This window comes from Martes martes (assembly GCF_963455335.1).
Source record: "Martes martes genome assembly, chromosome: 3".
NCBI lineage: Eukaryota > Metazoa > Chordata > Mammalia > Carnivora > Mustelidae > Martes > Martes martes.
In genome coordinates this window covers 10458723-10478290 of record NC_137890.1, presented here as the reverse complement: position 1 = coordinate 10478290, position 19568 = coordinate 10458723, and the positions used below count along the sequence as shown (strand labels likewise).

At 38.9% G+C, this 19568-nt stretch overlaps 1 protein-coding gene across 2 annotated transcripts in view; it reads left to right on the top strand.

Moving 5' to 3' along the window:
* Positions 1–19568, top strand: part of PCCA (propionyl-CoA carboxylase subunit alpha) — a 403819-nt gene that overhangs the window by 290842 nt on the left and 93409 nt on the right. For both annotated transcript variants that reach the window (XM_080798184.1, XM_080798183.1), the window contains one exon: positions 17398–17496. In XM_080798184.1, the coding sequence (XP_080654310.1) occupies positions 17398–17496 (99 nt within the window). The remainder of the gene's footprint in view (positions 1–17397; positions 17497–19568) is intronic.

Sequence of the window (19568 nt, the reverse complement as noted above, 5' to 3'; positions counted from 1 at the left end):
TGGCCCATATATACTATGGAGTATTATGTCTCCATCAGAAAGGATGAATACCCAACTTTTGTGTCAGCATGAATGGGACTGGAAGAGATTATGCTGAGTGAAATAAATCAAGCAGAGAGAGTCAATTATCATATGGTTTCACTTGCTTGTGGAGCATAAGGAATAACTTGGAGGACATTAGGAGAAGGAAAGGAAAAGTGAATTAGGGGAAATTGGAGGGGGAGATGAACCATGAAAGACTGTGGACTCCGAGAAACAAACTGAGGGTTTTAGAGGGGAAGGGGGATGGAGGTAGGGTGCGCCTGGTGGTAGGTATTAAGGAGGGCGTGTATTGCATGGAGTACTGGGTATGGTGCATAAACAATGAATCTTGGAACATTGCATCAAAAACTAATGATGTATTTTATGGTGACTAACATAACACAATAAAAATAAATTCAGTTTAGTTAACATAGAGTACATTATTAGTTTCAGGGGTGGAATTTAGTGATTCATCAGTTGCATATAACACCCAGTGCTCATTACCTCACATGCCCTCCTTAATGCCCGTCACCCAGTTATCCCTCCCCCCACCCCCGCCCCTCCAGCAACCCTCAGTTTGTTCCCTAGAGTTAAGAGTCTCTTGTGGTTTGCCTCCCTCTCTGCTTTTATCTTATTTTATTTTTCCTTCCCTTCCCCTATATTCATCTTGTTTTGTTTCTTAAATTCCACATATGAGTGAAATCATATGGTATTTGTCTCTCTCTGACTTATTTCACTTTGTATAATACCCTCTACTTCCATCTATGTCGTCGCAAATAAAAATACTTTTACTTAAAAGTTACTTTATTAGTCTTACCAAAAGCTGTCCTGGAGAGTTTTGAATGAGAACTATATTGTCAGTGGTCAGCAATCTAAGAGAAAAGCTACTTATCTGAATAACACACATTAAGGCTACATGAAAGCAAGTAATTTTGGTTTTGTCTGCTTTATGTTGTAATACTTAACTTAAAAAGCTTAGCTTTGGTAGCTCTCCAGCTACCAAATAAACAAATGTATAAATAAAAGTTAGGTTTTCTATCTCAGTGAATTTGATAATTTTTATTTTTATGTATTTATTTGAGAGAGAGAGGGCATGAGAGTAGGGAGAGGTCGGAGGGAGAAGCAGACTCGCTACTGAGCAGGGAGCCAGATGCGGACTCGATCCTGCGACTCCAGGATCATGACCGGAGCTGAAGGCAGTTGCTTAACCAACTGAGCCTCCCAGGTGTGCTGATAATTTTTATTTTTAATACAATAGGTAGATATCAAAGGTCTGTCACTCCTCAACATCAAAGCACTGTGCTAAGCTCTTCACGATGTACATGAAAGAAGAAGACACTAATCTGCCCTCATGAGCTTCTGGTTTTGTTGGGAGGTTTTGAGATCAATACAGTACTGTTCTGTAATATAATGCATAATTTGATAAGTGCATAGAGATTCAGAATGTTACAGAAAGTCAAAGAAAGACTCCATGCAGTAGAGCGTAAGACTAGAGGTGGTATAGGTGGTTTTGGGGGGTATGAGGCAGAAAGTCAGGAGCAAACTTGACAGAGTAAGTAGTGTATGGAGTAGGTAATAAAGAACGGATGGGAGAAGGCTGTTAGGCTGAGTTGACTGTTTCAAGTTTAAATAATAAGAATAAGACTCACGGTAAAGAGCCGGTGCACACTTGTCTTTAAGAGAAAGAGGGAGGAAAAAATCAGAATGGTGGCTAGGTTGACACCATTAATACTGAGGACCTTGAGGGCCCTGCTAAGAAGTTAAATTTTTATTTATTAAGCAACCAGAGGCCTAGGGAGATTTTGAGCCGAGAAAACTTGTAAGATAAAGCCACATCTTTAACTGCTCAGTGGAAGGAAATAGAATTGTTGTTAACTGCTGATTGGGCTTTCGGAAGGTTTTCTGTCTGGACGGGTTGCTAATAGGAAAAGAAAGAGAAAGGGTTTGCCTTTGCTCAGTAGTTGATAAGAGAATTTGGGCAGATACGCTAGAGAGAAGTCAGCAATAGTGGTAAGAGAAACAAAGGGTCAAAAGCAAAACTCAGTAATTGGAGTATCTTTTAGAATGCGTCTGTTTCTCTGAACGCCACCTGGAATATGAGTCCATCTGTAAAGCGTCTCTGCCTATGGCCACCCTGGCTTGATAATTAATCACCGGTAGGGATTGGAATTCTTTGGTACCAAGTATGGCTATCCAAATAGTTGGCCTGACCTAAGAATCTGTGTTTTTAAGGTTTTTACTGTGGAAAACCCGAAGTATACACAAAATTGAAAGACAAATACAATGAGTACCATGTGCTCTTCTTATTTTATCTATGTTCACCTTTTAAAAATTTCTGGAGTATTTTTAGACACATACCATGCATGCTATCAATTGATGATGTTATTGTTACTTATTTATTTGTTTGTTTGTTTTTAGTTTTTGGAGTACCAGGTCTTTCTGCATCCCAAATTCCCAAACCCTTCTGCACTGATCATGTAACACACTGTTCCTTTTTTCTCCAAAGAGAAACCTATTTTTTCTGAAATTCACATTAGTGTCAATCAGTTGACCTTTTTTATAGTTTAAGCAATATCACATTCTTTTTCTAATATACACTTTCTGAATTACTGTGAAATACATTTAAGGAAGATTTTATATATATGTTTACATACATATGGATGTTGGACAAACAAAAAAAAGTGGCAGACTTATTAGGTGGATGGGTAGTGGAAGGCAGGTATCTTACTGTCAGAGAAGGGAGTAACAGATACAGCATGGAGGATGGCTAGAATGTACCTAGCAGTGTTGGATGGTAATGAGAGAGATCAGTGTGAACTCAACGGTTTTTAGAGGTAGATTCAGAAACAGATGTAGATGCACTTAATAGTACTTAATATGCCAGTGGGCATCACCTCCATGGTTATGGGACACGTTGACCATGGACCTCGTGGTATGATGCTGAAGAAAGCACAATATCAGTGTTGTAGAGTTCCTGGTAAAAATGTATAATCATGAGGAAACATTCTTCTGAATTCAGGCATATTCTACAAAGTAACTGATTTATACTCTTCAAAAATGTCAAGGTCATGAAAGATCAGGCAGAATTAAGAAACTGATCCAGGTCGACAGAGACCAGTGAGACATGACAGCTAAACGCAGGAGCATACATTAGATCTAGGGTATGCCTAATGGGCATCACTGGGGCAATTTGTGGATATTTGAATACAGTTTGTGGATTTGATGGTGAAATTAGATCAGTATTAATGCACCGATTTTGCTGGTTATACTGTACAGAGGGCATCCGTGTTCTTAGGATTGCAGCTGGGGTATTAAGGGAGCAATGGACATCATAACTGGCAAAAATTGTTAACAAGTAGGGAATCTGAGCTTGAGGTACTGTTGCTGCAATTTTTATGTACATTTTAAAAAACGATTTATTTTAGAGAGCACGTGAATGGGGGGAGGGACAGAGGGAAAGGGAGAGAAAGAGTCTTCAGACTCCCCGCTAAGTGTGGGACCTGACTTGGGGCTTGTTCTCACAACCCTAACAAGATCATGACCAGAGCTAAAATCAAGAGTTGGCATTTAACTGACTGAACCACCCAGGCGCCCCAATTTTTTATGTATATTCAAAATTATTTCACACAAGAAGGAACAATGTAAAAGGAAATACTTTCCCAGACCATTCATTAGAATGATAGAAACGGATTGTACCGTTTTCCTGTAAGAAGCAATGAAAAAATCGTGGTGACTCTGTAAGCCTTACCTTGTACCAGTACAGTCATGCCAGTGTTTTATAGAGCTGATAAGCTATCCTATTGCCTCGTTCCAAGTGTGTCTTTTAAAAAACTGTGATCAGGGGCGCCTGGGTGGCTCAGTGGGTTAAAGCCTCTGCCTTCAGCTCAGGTCGTGATCCCAGGGTCCTGGGATCGAACCCCATATTGGGGTCTCTGCTCGGCGGGGAGCCTGCTTCCTCCTCTCATTCTCTGCCTGCCTCTCTGCCTACTTGTGATTTCTGTCTGTCAAATAAATAAATAAAATCTCAAAAACAAAACAAAACAAAAAACAAACTTCCAGGGGTGCCTGGGGGGCTCAGTGGGTTACTCTGCCTTCGGCTTGGGTCCTGATCCCAGGGTCCTGGGATTGAGCCCCACATCGGGCTCTCTGCTCAGCAGGGAGCCTCCTTCCCCCTCTCTCTCTGCCTGCCTCTGCCTACTTGTAATCTCTCTCTGTCAAGTAAATAAATAAATAAATCTTTAAAAAAAAAACCAAACCTGTGATCAACTTAATATATAGATTTTTACTAGGATTTTTCTTGAGATATAATTGGGACTTACAGAGTAAAAGGATGGTTGTTACTATATCCAGTGGGGGGATTTGGTGAGTAGTTCTTGGGCATCAATTCCAGTATCTCACTTCTTACCATGACAAAAAGTTTTATTGTTCAAGCTTAGAAAACATTCTGTTATTAGATCTGTAATTCATGAGCAGTTTTAAGGACATAAAATACATCCTGTTTCTTTGGGGGGGGGGTGCAACAAAGTTACTGCTACAATTTTAAATTCAAGCATAAAACTACCAAATACATGTTTTTGCTATTGTAGTAAAAAAAAGAGATAATAAATATCTCCGTATATGTATTAGGAATAATATCACCAATGGCCACAGGAGCTGAGAAGAGAGTGCAGGACTGGGGGTAACTCTCGGTAGGTAGGATCACAGAAGATAGAATATCAAATATATTTGTTGTTGGCCTGGAGAAATGAACAATTAGGGTCAGTCGTGTTTCTAAGGGTAGAACTAGAGTGCACAGTCACAGGTGAGATAAAGGAGGTAGGGTTAGGAAATGGCCTGTCACCGTTGCAGCGTAGGGGAATGTAGGATGAAGAAGGACTTAGACGTTGCTGTGAAAGCAGTACAGCCCATTTAGGTCTTCTGTGAGTGAACCAGTAACTAACGTCCTGGGATCTCGTTGTGGGGGGCATCTCTGGTAGTGAAATGCACCAGAAAAGCAAAAGAGATACTAGTAGAAATCAGATGAAATTAAAAGGATAAAAATGGAGGAGGTATGAATGGAAGAACAAGCAAAAGTAGGCCTGTTGAAAAATGGATCCAGAATAATCGTTATTGTGGGGAGAGGACATAGTATCACTACACTGAACGTCTAGCAACAGCCAGCATTTGCTGAGGGCTTATTATGTGCCTGGTACTGGTCTCAGTGCTTGACTTTGCTCCTCATAACCACTCCATGAGCACAGATTTAACACATGAGGACACGGAGACATGAACAGTTAGGCAGCTCATAAACCTGACGTTCAAATATAGGCATACTGACTGTTGACAAAAAACCATGAGAGACTGTGGACTCTGAGAAACAAACAGGGTTTTGGAGGGTTTTGGGGTGGGAGGTTGGGTGAGCCTGGTGGTGGGTATTACGGAGGGCACACATTGCATGGAGCACTGGGTGTGGTGCATAAACAATGAATTCTAGAACACTGAAAAGAAATAAAAAAAAATAAAAATGTAAAAAACCACAAATCTACAGAGAGAATGCAAAATTCTGCCCTAATTTCGTTGATTGAGTAGGAGAAGAAAAGGCAGTTTCGCTTGCTCCTTACGTTAAACTCCTCTACCTACAGTTACTCACTAAGCTGTGATGTAATTTACAGTATTAACTGCAGAGAATGACCTTATCACACCAATCCAAAGGAAACTACTACTATAATTAAAGTGTGGGCAAAATAATGTAGGATTTTTTTAAAAAACCATACAACTGAAATTACAGTTGTTACTGATCAATTAATGAGGCGATAATTAAAGAGAAACTGGTCACCCTGGCTGATTGTAGACCAGTACCTAAAATATTTTTTTGTAATTCACATCCTTTGAGATATATTTAATTACATTTATAACACATGCATATTTAATATAGTTTTTTGTGACAGATTAACAGATCTTCACTATCATTGTGTCTAATCCCTTTTGATGTTTTTGTCATTATTACGTTATCTATTTGGGAGAGAAATAAAAGACTGTTTCCAGGGCGATAGTGGTAAAGAAGAAACTTACGAAAATGGTTGTCTCCTTTTGTTTTCAGAAAACAAGCATCTCATTTCTCTCTGGAAGGGCAGTAGAGGTATCATGACTGTATTTTGGAATAAGAAAATATTTTAGTAAATAGGGGAACAGGATAAAGAAAACCTACCCTTTTTGTGTCATTTTAAGATCTGTACTAAGGTTGTCCTGTAGTTTATGTTAGAATGTTAGGAATCATTATTAAAGTTGAACAAGAATGTTTGAGTTATTTTTGTCATGTTTTACCTGAGAAATTAACATCGAAGCCAGTAACTTAGCAAAGTTATTGGATCTAAATTTTAGGAAAGTTATGTGCTTCTTCTTGTCAACATTTTAACTTCAGAATTTTTTTTAAAAAGTTTATTTGTGTTTCACCTATCCAGCAGGAGTGTGTGTAAAGGTCAGTGAACTATAATGATGGTGGATGGTGGTAATATCCCGTGTACTTAACTGCATGGCCTACGGATTTCTTTGTTATTAGGGAGATCTCATCGATTTGATACACAATTGAATAATATTTTTGTTAGCAGTCATTAAGAGATGAGAACCGAAAAGAACCAGTAAGCATCTTTATCTCCTGAATAGTCTTCTCTCAAGGTACAAATAAGCTGTGAGTTTCTGCTACAGACAAGCATTGTTCCTTTGTATTTACAGGTGTTACTTTTGCTTTTGACATGTGGATTTCAGTGAAGTACTCAGAATTGCAAGATAATTGCTTCTGTTGCTTCCATAATTTATATGGTTCTTTAATTTCCTTATATGTATAATAGGAGGAGAGGGTTGGGTTGTAATATGTTTTTCTAGGATCCTTTCCAGCCTAGTAGCCAAATCAGAAAACCGCAGATCTTTTTCCATGTTCTGTGTGGACTGATAATTTTTAAGGTAGACTATGAAAGGGCAGACTAGTTATTCCTTTCTGGAAATTAGCTATAGCTTGATCAACAAATCCTTTTTATCCTTCATATTGTTTTCAGAAATAGAAGCAAAGTATATGATCAAAGTCTTTTTTAAGTAGTGGAATGAACACCTTGATTTTTATCTTAGATCTAATTCTGCACAATGCTAGTCTTAACATTTGATGACAAAAAAGAATTTGTATATAACCAAAAAGAAGAATTGTATGGTGAATCAGAAACACTTTTTACAGGCTGTATCTTCCCAAATTTTTATTATTTTTGGAAAAGTTTTTTGGCAAATACTTTGTTTTGTAAGTTTTTACATTCCTACCTTTGAAAAAACTCAGCTAGCAGGTGCTTACTGTAATAGAAGTTATAATATTTTAACTGTGTCATGAGGTACCTCTGAGGAAGTGCTTTTTTTGTTTTTTAATGGTAAAGGATGTAAGTAATCTCTCACAAATGTCAAATTAATTTTGGGTGTGTACTTTCTTTTTCCCTTATGATTACGTAGATAGGAAAATTGAATGTTCCAAACAACTCATGGAAAATATTCCACATCAACATTATTTGTACCACAAATGCAGTTAAATGTTTTTAATGGAGTACAGAGTTAGCAGTAGACTGTTAAATATGAGAACATGCTTTCTTGGAATAGGGAAGAAACCATGTTTTTGAAGTGGTGTTTTAAACATCATAAACATTCTTATGAATAACTTAACTGAAGTTATCCTCTTTAGGTCGGGGAAACTTGGCAGAAAATAGTACATGAATTCTATCTGCTGTAGCCTTGCGCTGCTTAATTTGAACTTAAAATATCTGTACTTTAAATAGAACGTAATCTTTAAATGATTACAGAATGCTGAGACATATGATGGTCTCATACTGAAGATTGCAGCACTACACATCTTTTTTTGGAGTTTATACCATCCAGAAGCAGGCAGGACCTTTATTTGGTCATTCTCACACTGTCGTTTTTTCCCCCTTTACCTCTGATTTTTGTAAATGATCGGGTTTATGTTCACCAGAGACCGTTCTGCCTGTAGTGCGGAGAACCAAGTGGCGGTACTGAAAAATACACACAGAGGGCTAGTCTCTCGCAGTGCTACGCTGCGGGGTGGGGGTGGGGTGCTTGTGCTAACGGTAGAGGGAAGAGGGGCCTTTGGAAAGCCTCCCCGGTCATCCACTCTCTTCCACACAATCTCTGCCCTCCTCTCTGCCCTTTCCAGTGTGGCCTCTGTGTCTCTTGCTTTGTCATCAACAAACCGCCATGTGTTCTCAGACATTTTCTCTGAACGTTCTGCCGCTTACTTGCCTTCACAGAAACCTGGTGGTGGTTTCTTTCCCATAACACATGCACCTCTGAGATGGGAAGTGAGTTGTTTCCCGTGGTACCATTCTAGACCATGTCCCCCTCCCTCTTGTTCTTTGAAGTTGACGCTACATCACTACCTCCCCTCCTTGGCAACCTCCAAGTTCCCTCCCCTGCATTTGAAGGCTAGCAATCAGCTTGTGGTCTGTCTGCCTCAGGACAACCGTGAGGGCTTATATTTTCTCTCCATCCGTGGATCCCACTCCCGTTTTTCCATTCTTTATCCAGCTTAGATATCCTGGCCAATAATTACAGTAATTCGCTTACACGTACTCTTAACTTCCGTCATTCTCAAACTTAGAGGAACTCGGCGTCCCAGTTTCTTTATTCCTGCATCGGGCAAATACCTGAGCATTGCTGGACAAAACCACACACCAAGGGCAGATTCATGTCATTATATGCACACGAGGTCCCGCTGTGGCTGAGCATCCAACAGTGGGAGACAGTTCTGCTGCTTTCTGATAAGCTCGTCCCTCTTCCTTTTCTTAGTGCTTATTTCATGATCTCCATATTCAAACTTTTCACTTTCCTTCCCCAGTTTATACTACTCCTGAGTATCCTGCTTCTCCCCACTACCCATAGTTGGGACCCAGTCACCGTAATTTTCATTTTTATTTCCTCTGATTTGTTCTCCAAACTGTAGCTAGACTCATCTTTCAAAAAGACACAGCTGACGATGGCACTGTAGCTAGACTCATCTTTCAAAAAGACACAGCTGACGATGGCACTCTCCAGTCGGAATCCTTTAGTGCTTCTCGTCACTCCCCCTCTCCAACGTGCCATGCTCGCCTTTGTTTTCTGTGCTCTGCACACTGGTTTCATACGAGCTAAGCTCTTTCTTGCCTCTGGAATTTTTATTTTTACACGAGATTCCCTCTGGGATATCCCCTCTGAATATTCCCACCTACCTACCACTACCAACCAGTTTCTCTACTCACTCTTCAGATCTTGGCTTAAATATCACCTCATCCCAAGAGGTCTTCTTTCCTGCTGAGAAGTAAGGAGTAGTCAGAATTAGGAAGAAAGTATACAATTGCTGAAGATTTGTGACCTTTCAGAATATAGTTTTAGCAACTAGATTGTAGGAGATTATGGAAGAAGTTACTTGATAGGAAAATAGGCACAGAGCACTTGTTCTAGGGCCTGTCAGAGAAAAGAAGGAAAGAAGCAGTTTGGTGGTTGGAGTGCGTAGTGGGTCAGGTGCCCATCTGTGAAAATATAGGTGTTCGGTACGTGTGCGAAGCAGAGGGGAAACGGCTGGTGTGTGAGATATCAGCAAAGGAAAGAAGTTCAGTGATGCCAAAAAATCAGAGGACTTATGTCTCGTGGCTTCAGTTTTGGTAAAGAAAAGAAGACGTCGTCTGCCAAGAATGTGGGTCAGAATTAATACAATAATTAATTTAAATTTGGTGCACTTGAGTCCTGGGTCTGTTTAAACCACAGGCACGAAATCTTTATGTCTGGGTTAGTGTTTCTAAACAGAGATGTTGTATCTTTGGTTTGTTTTTTAAATAGAGTTTTATAGTAATTTAAAATATTCTAGTGTTTTCATAGTGCTTAGAACATTTCCACAATATTGTCTGCCTTGAAAGGGATACAATTTTATTTATGTCATTTGTCATTTTACTGTTGGTCTATTTTTATTTTTAATCCCCACACTGAATTTGACTTAAATTGTTAGCTCTTATTGCTTGCTTGTCAAAGGAAAGATCTTAAAAATCTCCTTCCCCAAACAGAGGTGTTTGAGCAAAACAAAGTCCCTTTCTAATATTGGAATTTGCCATGTCAGAAATTAACTAAGTATATCTTAAATAAAAGGCCTTCACAACCATAAAACCATTGAATTTTAGCCTAGAAGCGATCTTCAGTGTTGCTCATTCCCGTCCCTCATTTCTCGATAAGGAAGAGTTGATGCAGAGGGATTGTCCAAAATACATGATTGGGTGTTGGAGATGAATGTGATAAATCTATGACCAGAGAAATTGAAATGAGTATTGGTGTGTTAACCAAAATGAAGTTGTAGAAGGGCAGCTATTATGTATCGTGTGCCTGTTAGTGAAAGGTATAAAGTAAATACCGACTTCATGCTGCCATGAGAGAGGAGAATAGGCCCTTACACTTCTCCTCGCTTCTGTAGTTTTGAATACATACCATACAGACACAGAACAAAATTTTTAAAGTATGAATAGATTTGCAGTAAAAGGCAAGCCTGCCTTCTATCCCTGTCCCGCAGCCCCTCTGTTCCTCATATATTTATCTAGAGGTACTCTATACATTTAAAAAACACAGGGTTCCCCCCCCCCTTAACAAATGATAGCATACTCTGTATGCTCTTCTGTAATTTCTTGGTATGGTTTCATATCAATATATATAGAGATGCCTCCTTTTTAAATAAGGGGTGCTAAGTTCTCTTATATGCTCCAAGATACGTTGGTATGATATGTTTTAAGGACATGTTGGCTGGGTATAAAATTGGGGGGCAATGTTTTCCTTTTTAGTACTTAGACCATATTGCCCTGTAGTCTTATGTATCAGTTTTGCCCTTGAGAAATTAGGCTGACCTGAGGTTTTTTCCTTGCTTGTGCCTGCTTTCTTATTTTTGCCTAAATATCCACATAAAACTGTCTTTCTTCCTAAAGTTCCATAAACAACATCATTCCACAAATTCGAGGTTTTATTTATTTTCAAAAGTTTTATCCCATCATATCTTTGAACTTTCATTTATTCTTTTTTCTTTATAAGCCTTTTTGAAAAAGTCATTTGTATATTATTTGGATCCATTTCTCCCTCCTCCATATCTGTTGTCTTCTCTATAAATTTTTATATTGCTAGTCTTGTCTGTTTTGTTTTATATGGTTTCTCCACGTCCTTATCTTTCTTTGTAGTCTCATTGATTCTATTTTTGGTTGCTTCTTAAGGTGGCTTTTATCTTTATAATGTTATTTTTCTCTTTATTTTTTTTCTGAGTTCTACCAGCTTGATTTTCATTTCCTTCTGTTGTTGTATGATCTGTTCTTTGAACCTTTGTTTTTCTTCTTTGAGCTCATTTTTTAAAAGAGGAGTCATGTTTCCTATGGTTGTCTTTGAGACTTTGCAGAATTATTTATCTGAACTCTTCCTGTGTTTCTCCGAGGAGTTCTTCTTGTGTTGTAATACTCTTAATTTACCTTTTTCTCTTGATAAAAGTATGTTTTGCAAATTGTATGTGAAGATCCAGGATTGGTTCCTTTCTGATCGTTACGTGCAGGAGGGTCGTTGGCTGTGTATAAGCATGGGCAGCCTTTAGCTTTTCCTTGTTAGGCCTGTTAGTCTGATACCCTTTCATCAAATCTGTTATTTCCATTGTCCTAGATTTCACTTCCCATTAGGTTCTGGCATGGAAAAGATAGGGTGGTGCTTTATGTCAGGTTCTCAGTGCTGTAATAGTGAAATGCCACATCCACTCCGTATCTGCTGCTTCATTCCCCCTAGGCTGAAGAATTAGGTGTAGACAATACACATGACACAGTAACAAGAATTCTTCAGGTCAGTCGGCTCTGATCTTTCCTAAGGTATTAAAATGTTCACATTCCCTGCCTCTCCTAATGGCCTACACTTACATCTGGATTTCACTCATCTCGTGAAAGCATCAATAGTATCATTGCATATTCTGTCCTGAATTATGTTTCTTGGTGAAAGCTGTTTACGGCTTGAGGTCTGAGAAGACACATGATGGTTTACAGCATGTTCTTTTCTCATATTTAAAATTTGCAGATATGCTTCAGAGTTAATGATTTGGAGCTCTGATAACTTCCTTGCTTCAGTTATATAGTGACATCACAAAATTATGCTCATTACTTCCCAGGTGTGCAAGGAGATGTGTCTGTCCAACATGTAATCTTCCTCAGAATCAGAAGCCTTCTGCCTTTAGTAAGGGGTGAGGGGAAGGAAACACTTGAGTTTTTTGGGTTTTGTTTTTTAAGAATTTTTAAAAAATATTTAATTTATTTAATTAATTTATTTGACAGAGAGAGCAAGAGAGCACAAGCAAGGGGAGCAGTAGAGGGAGAGGGAGAAGCAAATGCCCTGCAGGTCAGGGAGCCCAACGTGGGGCTCGATCCCAGGACCCTGGGATCATGACCAGAACCAAACGCCGATGCTTAACTGTCTGAGCCACCCAGGCACCCCAACACTTTGGTTTCGGCAGTGTCTTTCAGATACCATGGTATTTCGGGTTTCTTTCCCTTACTCCAGCTACCCCTGTGGTGTGGAGTTTGGGTGCAGGTAAAAGGGGCCTTTAGGTATATGATTGGACTCACCTCATAACTGTAGAGGTGGGGAGGAGAACTCAGACCCGCCGTGTCTTTACAAGGCTGTAAGGACCTGGACCCATGACAGTCAGGTGCTCATTCGTCCTCTTTGTCATGGAAGAGGCCTTTGCCACCCATAGTCCTGCTTGCTCTTTGCCTATAGACATAGAGTCCCCTGTACTATGTTGTCTTTATCCTGACCCAGACTTTGTCGTTTCACTAAGCTAGGTAAAAACTTCTGGACTCCTATCATGATGTGTTTGGGTCATCTATCCAGTTTCTTCCTCCATCCGTGCTACACTTTTGATCACACACCATGCCAGGAATGTCATGACACCAAGTCTACAGTCTCTCCTAGATGATGTTCCAGAAGTAGACCTTCAGCTTAGATATTTTTAGGGTATCTGATACCTGTCAGGATGTTTTCACATATCTCTCTCCATTTCTACTCCCCTACGTGTTCCCAGGGGTCCATGTGAAAGGAAATGGGGGGGACTCTGATCCCTGGTCTCTGATACTTTCATCTTCCCTCTGTGTCTTTCCTTCATGTAATCGATAGGACTTGAAAAGGACTTTTTCCCCCCATGTTTCTCTCCAGAAGGAAATTTCCTTCTGTCTTTCTTCCCAAATTAACATTCACATCCACTCATCCAATAGCAGAGGATGCGGGGAGAGAAATTAATTTATCAGTAAGGGAAGATAAAGTTAGTTTAAAAAATACCATTTTCAGTTTGGGAAGAGGCAGACTTTCCTCCCTCTGTTTTTGTTTTTAAAATCATTTTATTTTATTAAAGATTTATGTATTTGAAAGAGAGCAAGCAGAAAGGAGGGGCTGAGGCAGAGGGAGAGATAGAGTCTTAAGCAGATTCACTGTGCAGAGCCCACTGTGGGGCTTGATCTCAAGCCCCCGAGATCATGACCTAAGCCAAAATCAAGTCCGATGCTTAACTGACTGAACCACCCTCTTTTTGTTTTTAAGTCAGATTTATTGAGGTATAAATTCAATAAAACATTTACTCTTTAATTGTGTGGTTTGATTGAGTTTTGACAAATCTGTATAGTCCTATAATCACCACCAGAAATAAGAGTTAGAACATTTCCATCACTCCATAGAATTCCCTCATGCCCTTTCCTAGTCAAGCATATCCTTATACCCAAAGTCGCTAGGAACTGCCAACCTGATTTCTGCCTTTTCCAGAATGTTCTGTAGATGGAATCATACTCATGTTCTATATGTCCTTTTGTGTGTCTGCCTTCTTTCACTTAGCATAATGCTTTTGAGATGCTTATTGCTCATTTTTTGTTGTGTGGATATACCATATTTGTCCATTATAATTGGTTCATTGGACTTTTGGGTTTTTTCCAGTTTGAGGTGAATATAAACTTTCTGTGTATATATATTCTGCTGTTGTAAACAGGCTTCCGTGAACATTCGTGAGCACTCTGTATTTGTACATATGTCTTCACTTCTCCGGGATTTTCTAGAGCAGGTCTGCTATTTGGCATTCCTACCCACAATGTGTAAAGGTTTCAGTTGCTCGACGTGTTTGCCAGCTCTTAGTATTATCACTTCTTTCCATTTTCGCCATTCTAGTGGGGGGTAGTGCTATTTCATTCTAATTTTGTTTTTTCCTAATGACCACTCAGTGATGTGCTTGTCACCCATCTCTCTTCCTTGACGAAATGTCTGGTCAAATCTTTCACCCATTTTTAGAGAAATTCAGTTGGTTTTCTTATTGAAAATTGTTTATAGATTTTAGATTCAAGTCCTTTACGTGTTTTACAAATATTTTCTCCTACCCTGTGGTTCAACTTCCCATTTCTTAACAGTGTCTTTCTAATTTGTAACTTTGATGAAGTCTAATTCATCTATTTTTTTCTTGTAGGATTTGTATTTTTTATGTCCCAAGAAATCTTTGCCTCTTCTAATTCATGAACGTGATGTATATATATCGATCTGTTTTTTAGGTCTTTAATTTCTCATGAAATAGTGCTTCTGATTTTTTTAAAAAAGCGAAACCCCTACTATCTGTTTTCATCTGTCACTTGTTTTTTTAACAGCTTTATTGAGATATAATTCACACACCCATACTATTTATTCATTTAAATTGTACAATTCAGTGGCATGTAGTAAATTCCCGGAGCCAAGCAATCATCGCCACAGTCACTTTTAGAACATTTTCATCGTGCCAAGTAGAAAGCGTGCACGCCATAGCTGTCACCCTTCGATCCTTCCATCCATCCCCACCCCACCCCACCCCACCCCACCCCACCCCCGCCCAAGGCAACCACTTACCTTTTTTCCCCCGCTCTATATGGATTTTTCTCTTCTGAGTATTTCATTATAAACAGAACTACGTAATGTGTGGTCTCCTGTGACTGGCTTTTTAGTCAGCATTTTTTCAAGCTTCAGCCACATAAGTAGCATGTACCAGCATTTCATTCCTTTTTATTACCAACCGATAGTCTGTTATATGGGTGTGTCACATTTTATTTCCACGTTCATAAAAATTCTTTTCTTAGGTTGTAGTAAATTGTTTTCTCTTCTACAGGATTTGAGTGAATTCGTTTGTTTTTCCTCAGTTCCCCCTGATAAGCCCTAAAGATGACAATTACAGTTTCATTCTGTCACCCTTGTTGATTTAAAATTAATATCAAGGGGTGCCTGGGTGGCTCAGTGGGTTAAGCCTCTGCCTTTGGCTCAGGTCATGATCTCAGAGTCCTGGGATCAAGCCCCGCATCAAGCTATCTGCTCAGCAGGGATCATGCTTCCCCCTCTCTCTCTGCCTGCCTCTCTGCCTACTTGTGATCTCTCTCTCTCTCTCTGTCAAATAAATAAATAAAATATTTTAAAAAAATAAAATTTATATCAAATACAAATTTTAAGTGCTTATCATTAAAAATGTTTCCATATAGCCTTTAAATTTCTTTTTTAAAAAATAAAACTTTTGGGGCGCCTGGGTGGCTCAGTGGGTTAGGCCGCTGCCTTCGGCTCAGGTCATGATCTCAGGGTCCTGGGATCGAGTCCCTCATCGGGCTCTCTGCTCAGCAGGGAGCCTGCTTCCCTTTCTCTCTCTCTGCCTGCCTCTGTCTACTGTGATCTCTCTCTGTCAAATAAATAAATAAATCTTTAAAAAAAAAACTTTTATAATTTTAATCTTTTAAATTTAGAAGCTATGTCAAAGCAAATATTTTTCTCAGTTTTAAAATGTATTTTTAGCACTTAATATTTGTAAAACTTATCTATTGGGAGCTTCTTTTGGAAATCTTTCATTACATAAGGAGATACTTAATTTGCTAAATAGTTAATTTTAAAATATATATTTTGATGCTTCTCAGATCTTTATCATCTAGTGTTTTAATAGTAAATAATTTATGAGATAGTATGATTATCCGACCTTATTTTTAAAACTCATTTAAGGATGGTGGAACCATTAGGGACAGGAGAAGGGAGAAAATATTTAGGACCTACATGACAGGAATATTGGTAGACCTTTTATATGCTAACTTCTTTAATCTTACAGCATCCTTCGGATAGCTGTTTTTACTCTATTTTAATTTGGTAACTAAGGTTCAGAGAGGGTAATGCTCCAGTTTAGTAAGCAGCTCTAACTGAGTAAAACAGCAATGTTAGGTGAGACCCAAGCCATTCCTTCTTCCTACTTACTGAGCTGTGCCCTGTGGACACAGAGGCTGCTGAGCCTGGAAGCACAAGTGAGTACATCACGTCTATCCCACTGGTATTTCGTGACGTAGCCAGCAGCACATCTTAGCTTCTAGACTGTATGACTGCACCTTTGCCAGACATCTATGGATGTAAAGTCCATTAGATGTCGATGGGCACACTTGTTCTTCTAAATGGTAACATGTGTGTGCCTCTTAGTAAGTATTAAGAGAGAGTAAAGGAATCGTTAGGGATCACGTGTCTTGACTTTGCTGCCGCTTTATTTTGAACCTTGGACAAACTCACATATCCCTTTGTTAGGTTTTTACTGTAGAGTTAAAATGATACTGATATTTTTTCTTAGTTCTCATATGTAGAGTTGGGGAATCAGTGAGTGAAAAGGAAGCAGTAACTAACAATACTTTTTAATTTAGCGTTGCTTTTTTTCTTTCAGTTACTTTTACATTATTTATTTGGAAATTAGAATTTTTCTCTTAACAGTATCTGTTTTAAAAGATTATGGCGGTATTTTTGGCATTGTCATAAATTGATGGAATTAGTCATTTGTGAGCGACAAAAATGTGACAGAACTTTTGCGAAGTTCAAATGGACTTTTAATATTCAACACCAAAGAATTTTGCCTAATTAAAGCTTCTGTTTAATGAAGATAACAATGTATAGTCCTTCATTAAAATGAACACAGAAAAAGTTCTTTCTTGGTCCTTGGAGAGGATATTATATGCAAGCCCTGATGTGTGGGTTGCAAAATGTCACTGGAATTTATATGCATTACTTGTCTAATTGCAGTAAATGTAGCATGTCCAGATAGGTTTAGAGTTAGAAGGCTGTTTGTTACTTACTGGAAAGCGCTTGAAACCTCAGTACCCAGAGGCAGCTGTGCCCAGGTCCTTCCCCTCTCCCCAGAGATGGCTAAGGAGACTCCTGTTGGACCCTGTCTTTCATGGCGGGAGCAGTAAACATGACAGGTTGTTTGGGAGCCATCTGTTTAGAATGGCTGCTGCTTTGTATGCGGCAGTGAACTTGAGATCGGTTTTCTGTCTTTCTTCCTGGTAACAGTCTTATTTGGTGTCACAACAGGTGGAAGTTGATGGGTCGAAACTAAATGTGACCGGCACGTGGAACCTGGCTTCACCCTTATTGTCTGTCAACGTCGATGGCACTCAGAGAACGATACAGGTAAACGTTCTGACGGTTTACTTCGAGGGGTCCTGCAAGTCCAGAATCCTTACCAGCAGCTGCCTTTAGGTTAATTCTGACAGTTATAGTAGGGGAAGCTGCATATTATGCATATCCTACATTTATGATGGAAAACATTTTTTCTTTCTTTGGAGGATCTTGAGGCAAGTCTTCAGAGGAATCAATATTTTCTTTTTCCCGGCAATCTGGGAAGGCTAGTGAATTATTGCCTACTATAGACTTTGTTGTAAATGAAGCACCCTGTGCGCTTTTCTAAAAATATTAAAGATAGCAGTGTTTGTTGCCATTGTGGGTTTTTGGTTATAAAATATGATTTGTTACCTTCCTTTTCATGTGATTGAGATCGTATAGCACTGGATCAGTAGAAACGTGAGCTATGTATTGATTTGCCAGAACACATTGATGCCTTTTAAAAATCGAGCAATCTCAATTTATTAACCTTTATTTTCCCTCCAAAGTAAGATTTCTTGCATCGAGGAAATGACTTGAAACCCAGAATTGATTGAATGTTCTTTGTCATCAGTGACCTCCATTTTAAAGGAGCTATGAAAAGATTCTGCCAAACTTTCTTCAGCTGACCTCATAGTTGAATTTTATAGTACCAGGGAAAACAAAACAAAACAAAGAACACTGTGTAACATGTGGTGATCACATGCAAATAAAAGTCATAACCCCCCATAGGATTAAATAATGCTCATTCTTTCTGTTGTTATTTTTTTTAACAAAAATATTTTTATGTTGCCCTAACTTGATTTTGCACAGAAAACTGATTTTTAGAACCTAGAGACATCAAGAGACTCAGATAAAGACTTCTGTATGTCAGATTCTTATATATACCTCTATTAGAGAGGGAGGTATTCCAGAAACCTCCAGTAAATATTTGATGACTAAACTAACTTCTAAGCCAGGCTTAATTGGCATATTATCTTTATGGGTCTAAGAAATACGGAATTCTCAGGAACAAGCTGTATATTTTGACTTCAGTTTTGTAACTTGCCCCAGTATATTTTTTCTCTCTTATATTTTCTTTCATATTCTAATGATGAGGTTGAACACTTTGAGACCCTTGGAAAAAATATCATTGCATAATTTCACATTATGTAGGTCCATTTATTTTCTCTTCCAAAAACCTGGGTTTGTCACACAAGTTTATGTTCAGTCGAATGTGCTCTGCACTGAACATGCTGTGGCCAGACGTGCGTATTCCGGTCAGGGGATGCAGTATGATCTCCTAGCAGTGAGCAGAGAGCGAGGAAGTCCTGCTGTCCAGATTGGTGTTTCATGATATTTTCAGTTTCCTTGTCAGTGACTGCAGATAGGTAACTTGATGGCACTTTTATATGGAGAGTTTGTTCTAGCTATGTTAATACTGGATATGTACTTAGAATAATTCCCAGAAATATTTTCCCTGTCATTGGGAGAGTGTTCAGTAAATCCCTTTTCATTCTTTCTAAGTTCTTTGCTTTTAAAAAAGGCATTAATCTGAACTCAGTGACCCCCTCAAGGCAGGACCCCCCCCCCCAACTCTTTGGAAAGGTCATTGCTTCCAGTTAAGTACTATTTCATTGGAAGGAAATAAACTCAGAAAGGTATAAATGGTGTACTGGATAAAAACCAAACAAACTTATTTACCTTAAAAAAAAAAAAGCAAGGAAACTTTCTGAGGAAAATTCTTCCTTCCTAATGTTAACTTGCTATGAACATTAGTGTTTATTCACTTGTTAGGAACATTAGTTGACTTTTTTGATCTCCAAAACATAATGTGGTCCCCATGAAATTAATAACATAATGAGAATAAATACTACACAGTACTTACTGCATATCTGTACTGGTGCAGTTCTGAGCACAGTGCAGTTGTACTCATTTCATCTTCACGGCAGATGTATGAAGTAGGTACTATTATTGGCACTTTCGTAAATGAGGCCCTTGAGACTCAGAGAAGGTAAGTGACTTGCTCAAGGTCACATGGCTGGTAGCAGGTAGAGCCGGGATTTAAGTCCGAGCAGACTTGCTGTGGGAACGACGCCGTTAAGCGTCCTGCTCTGCCGAGG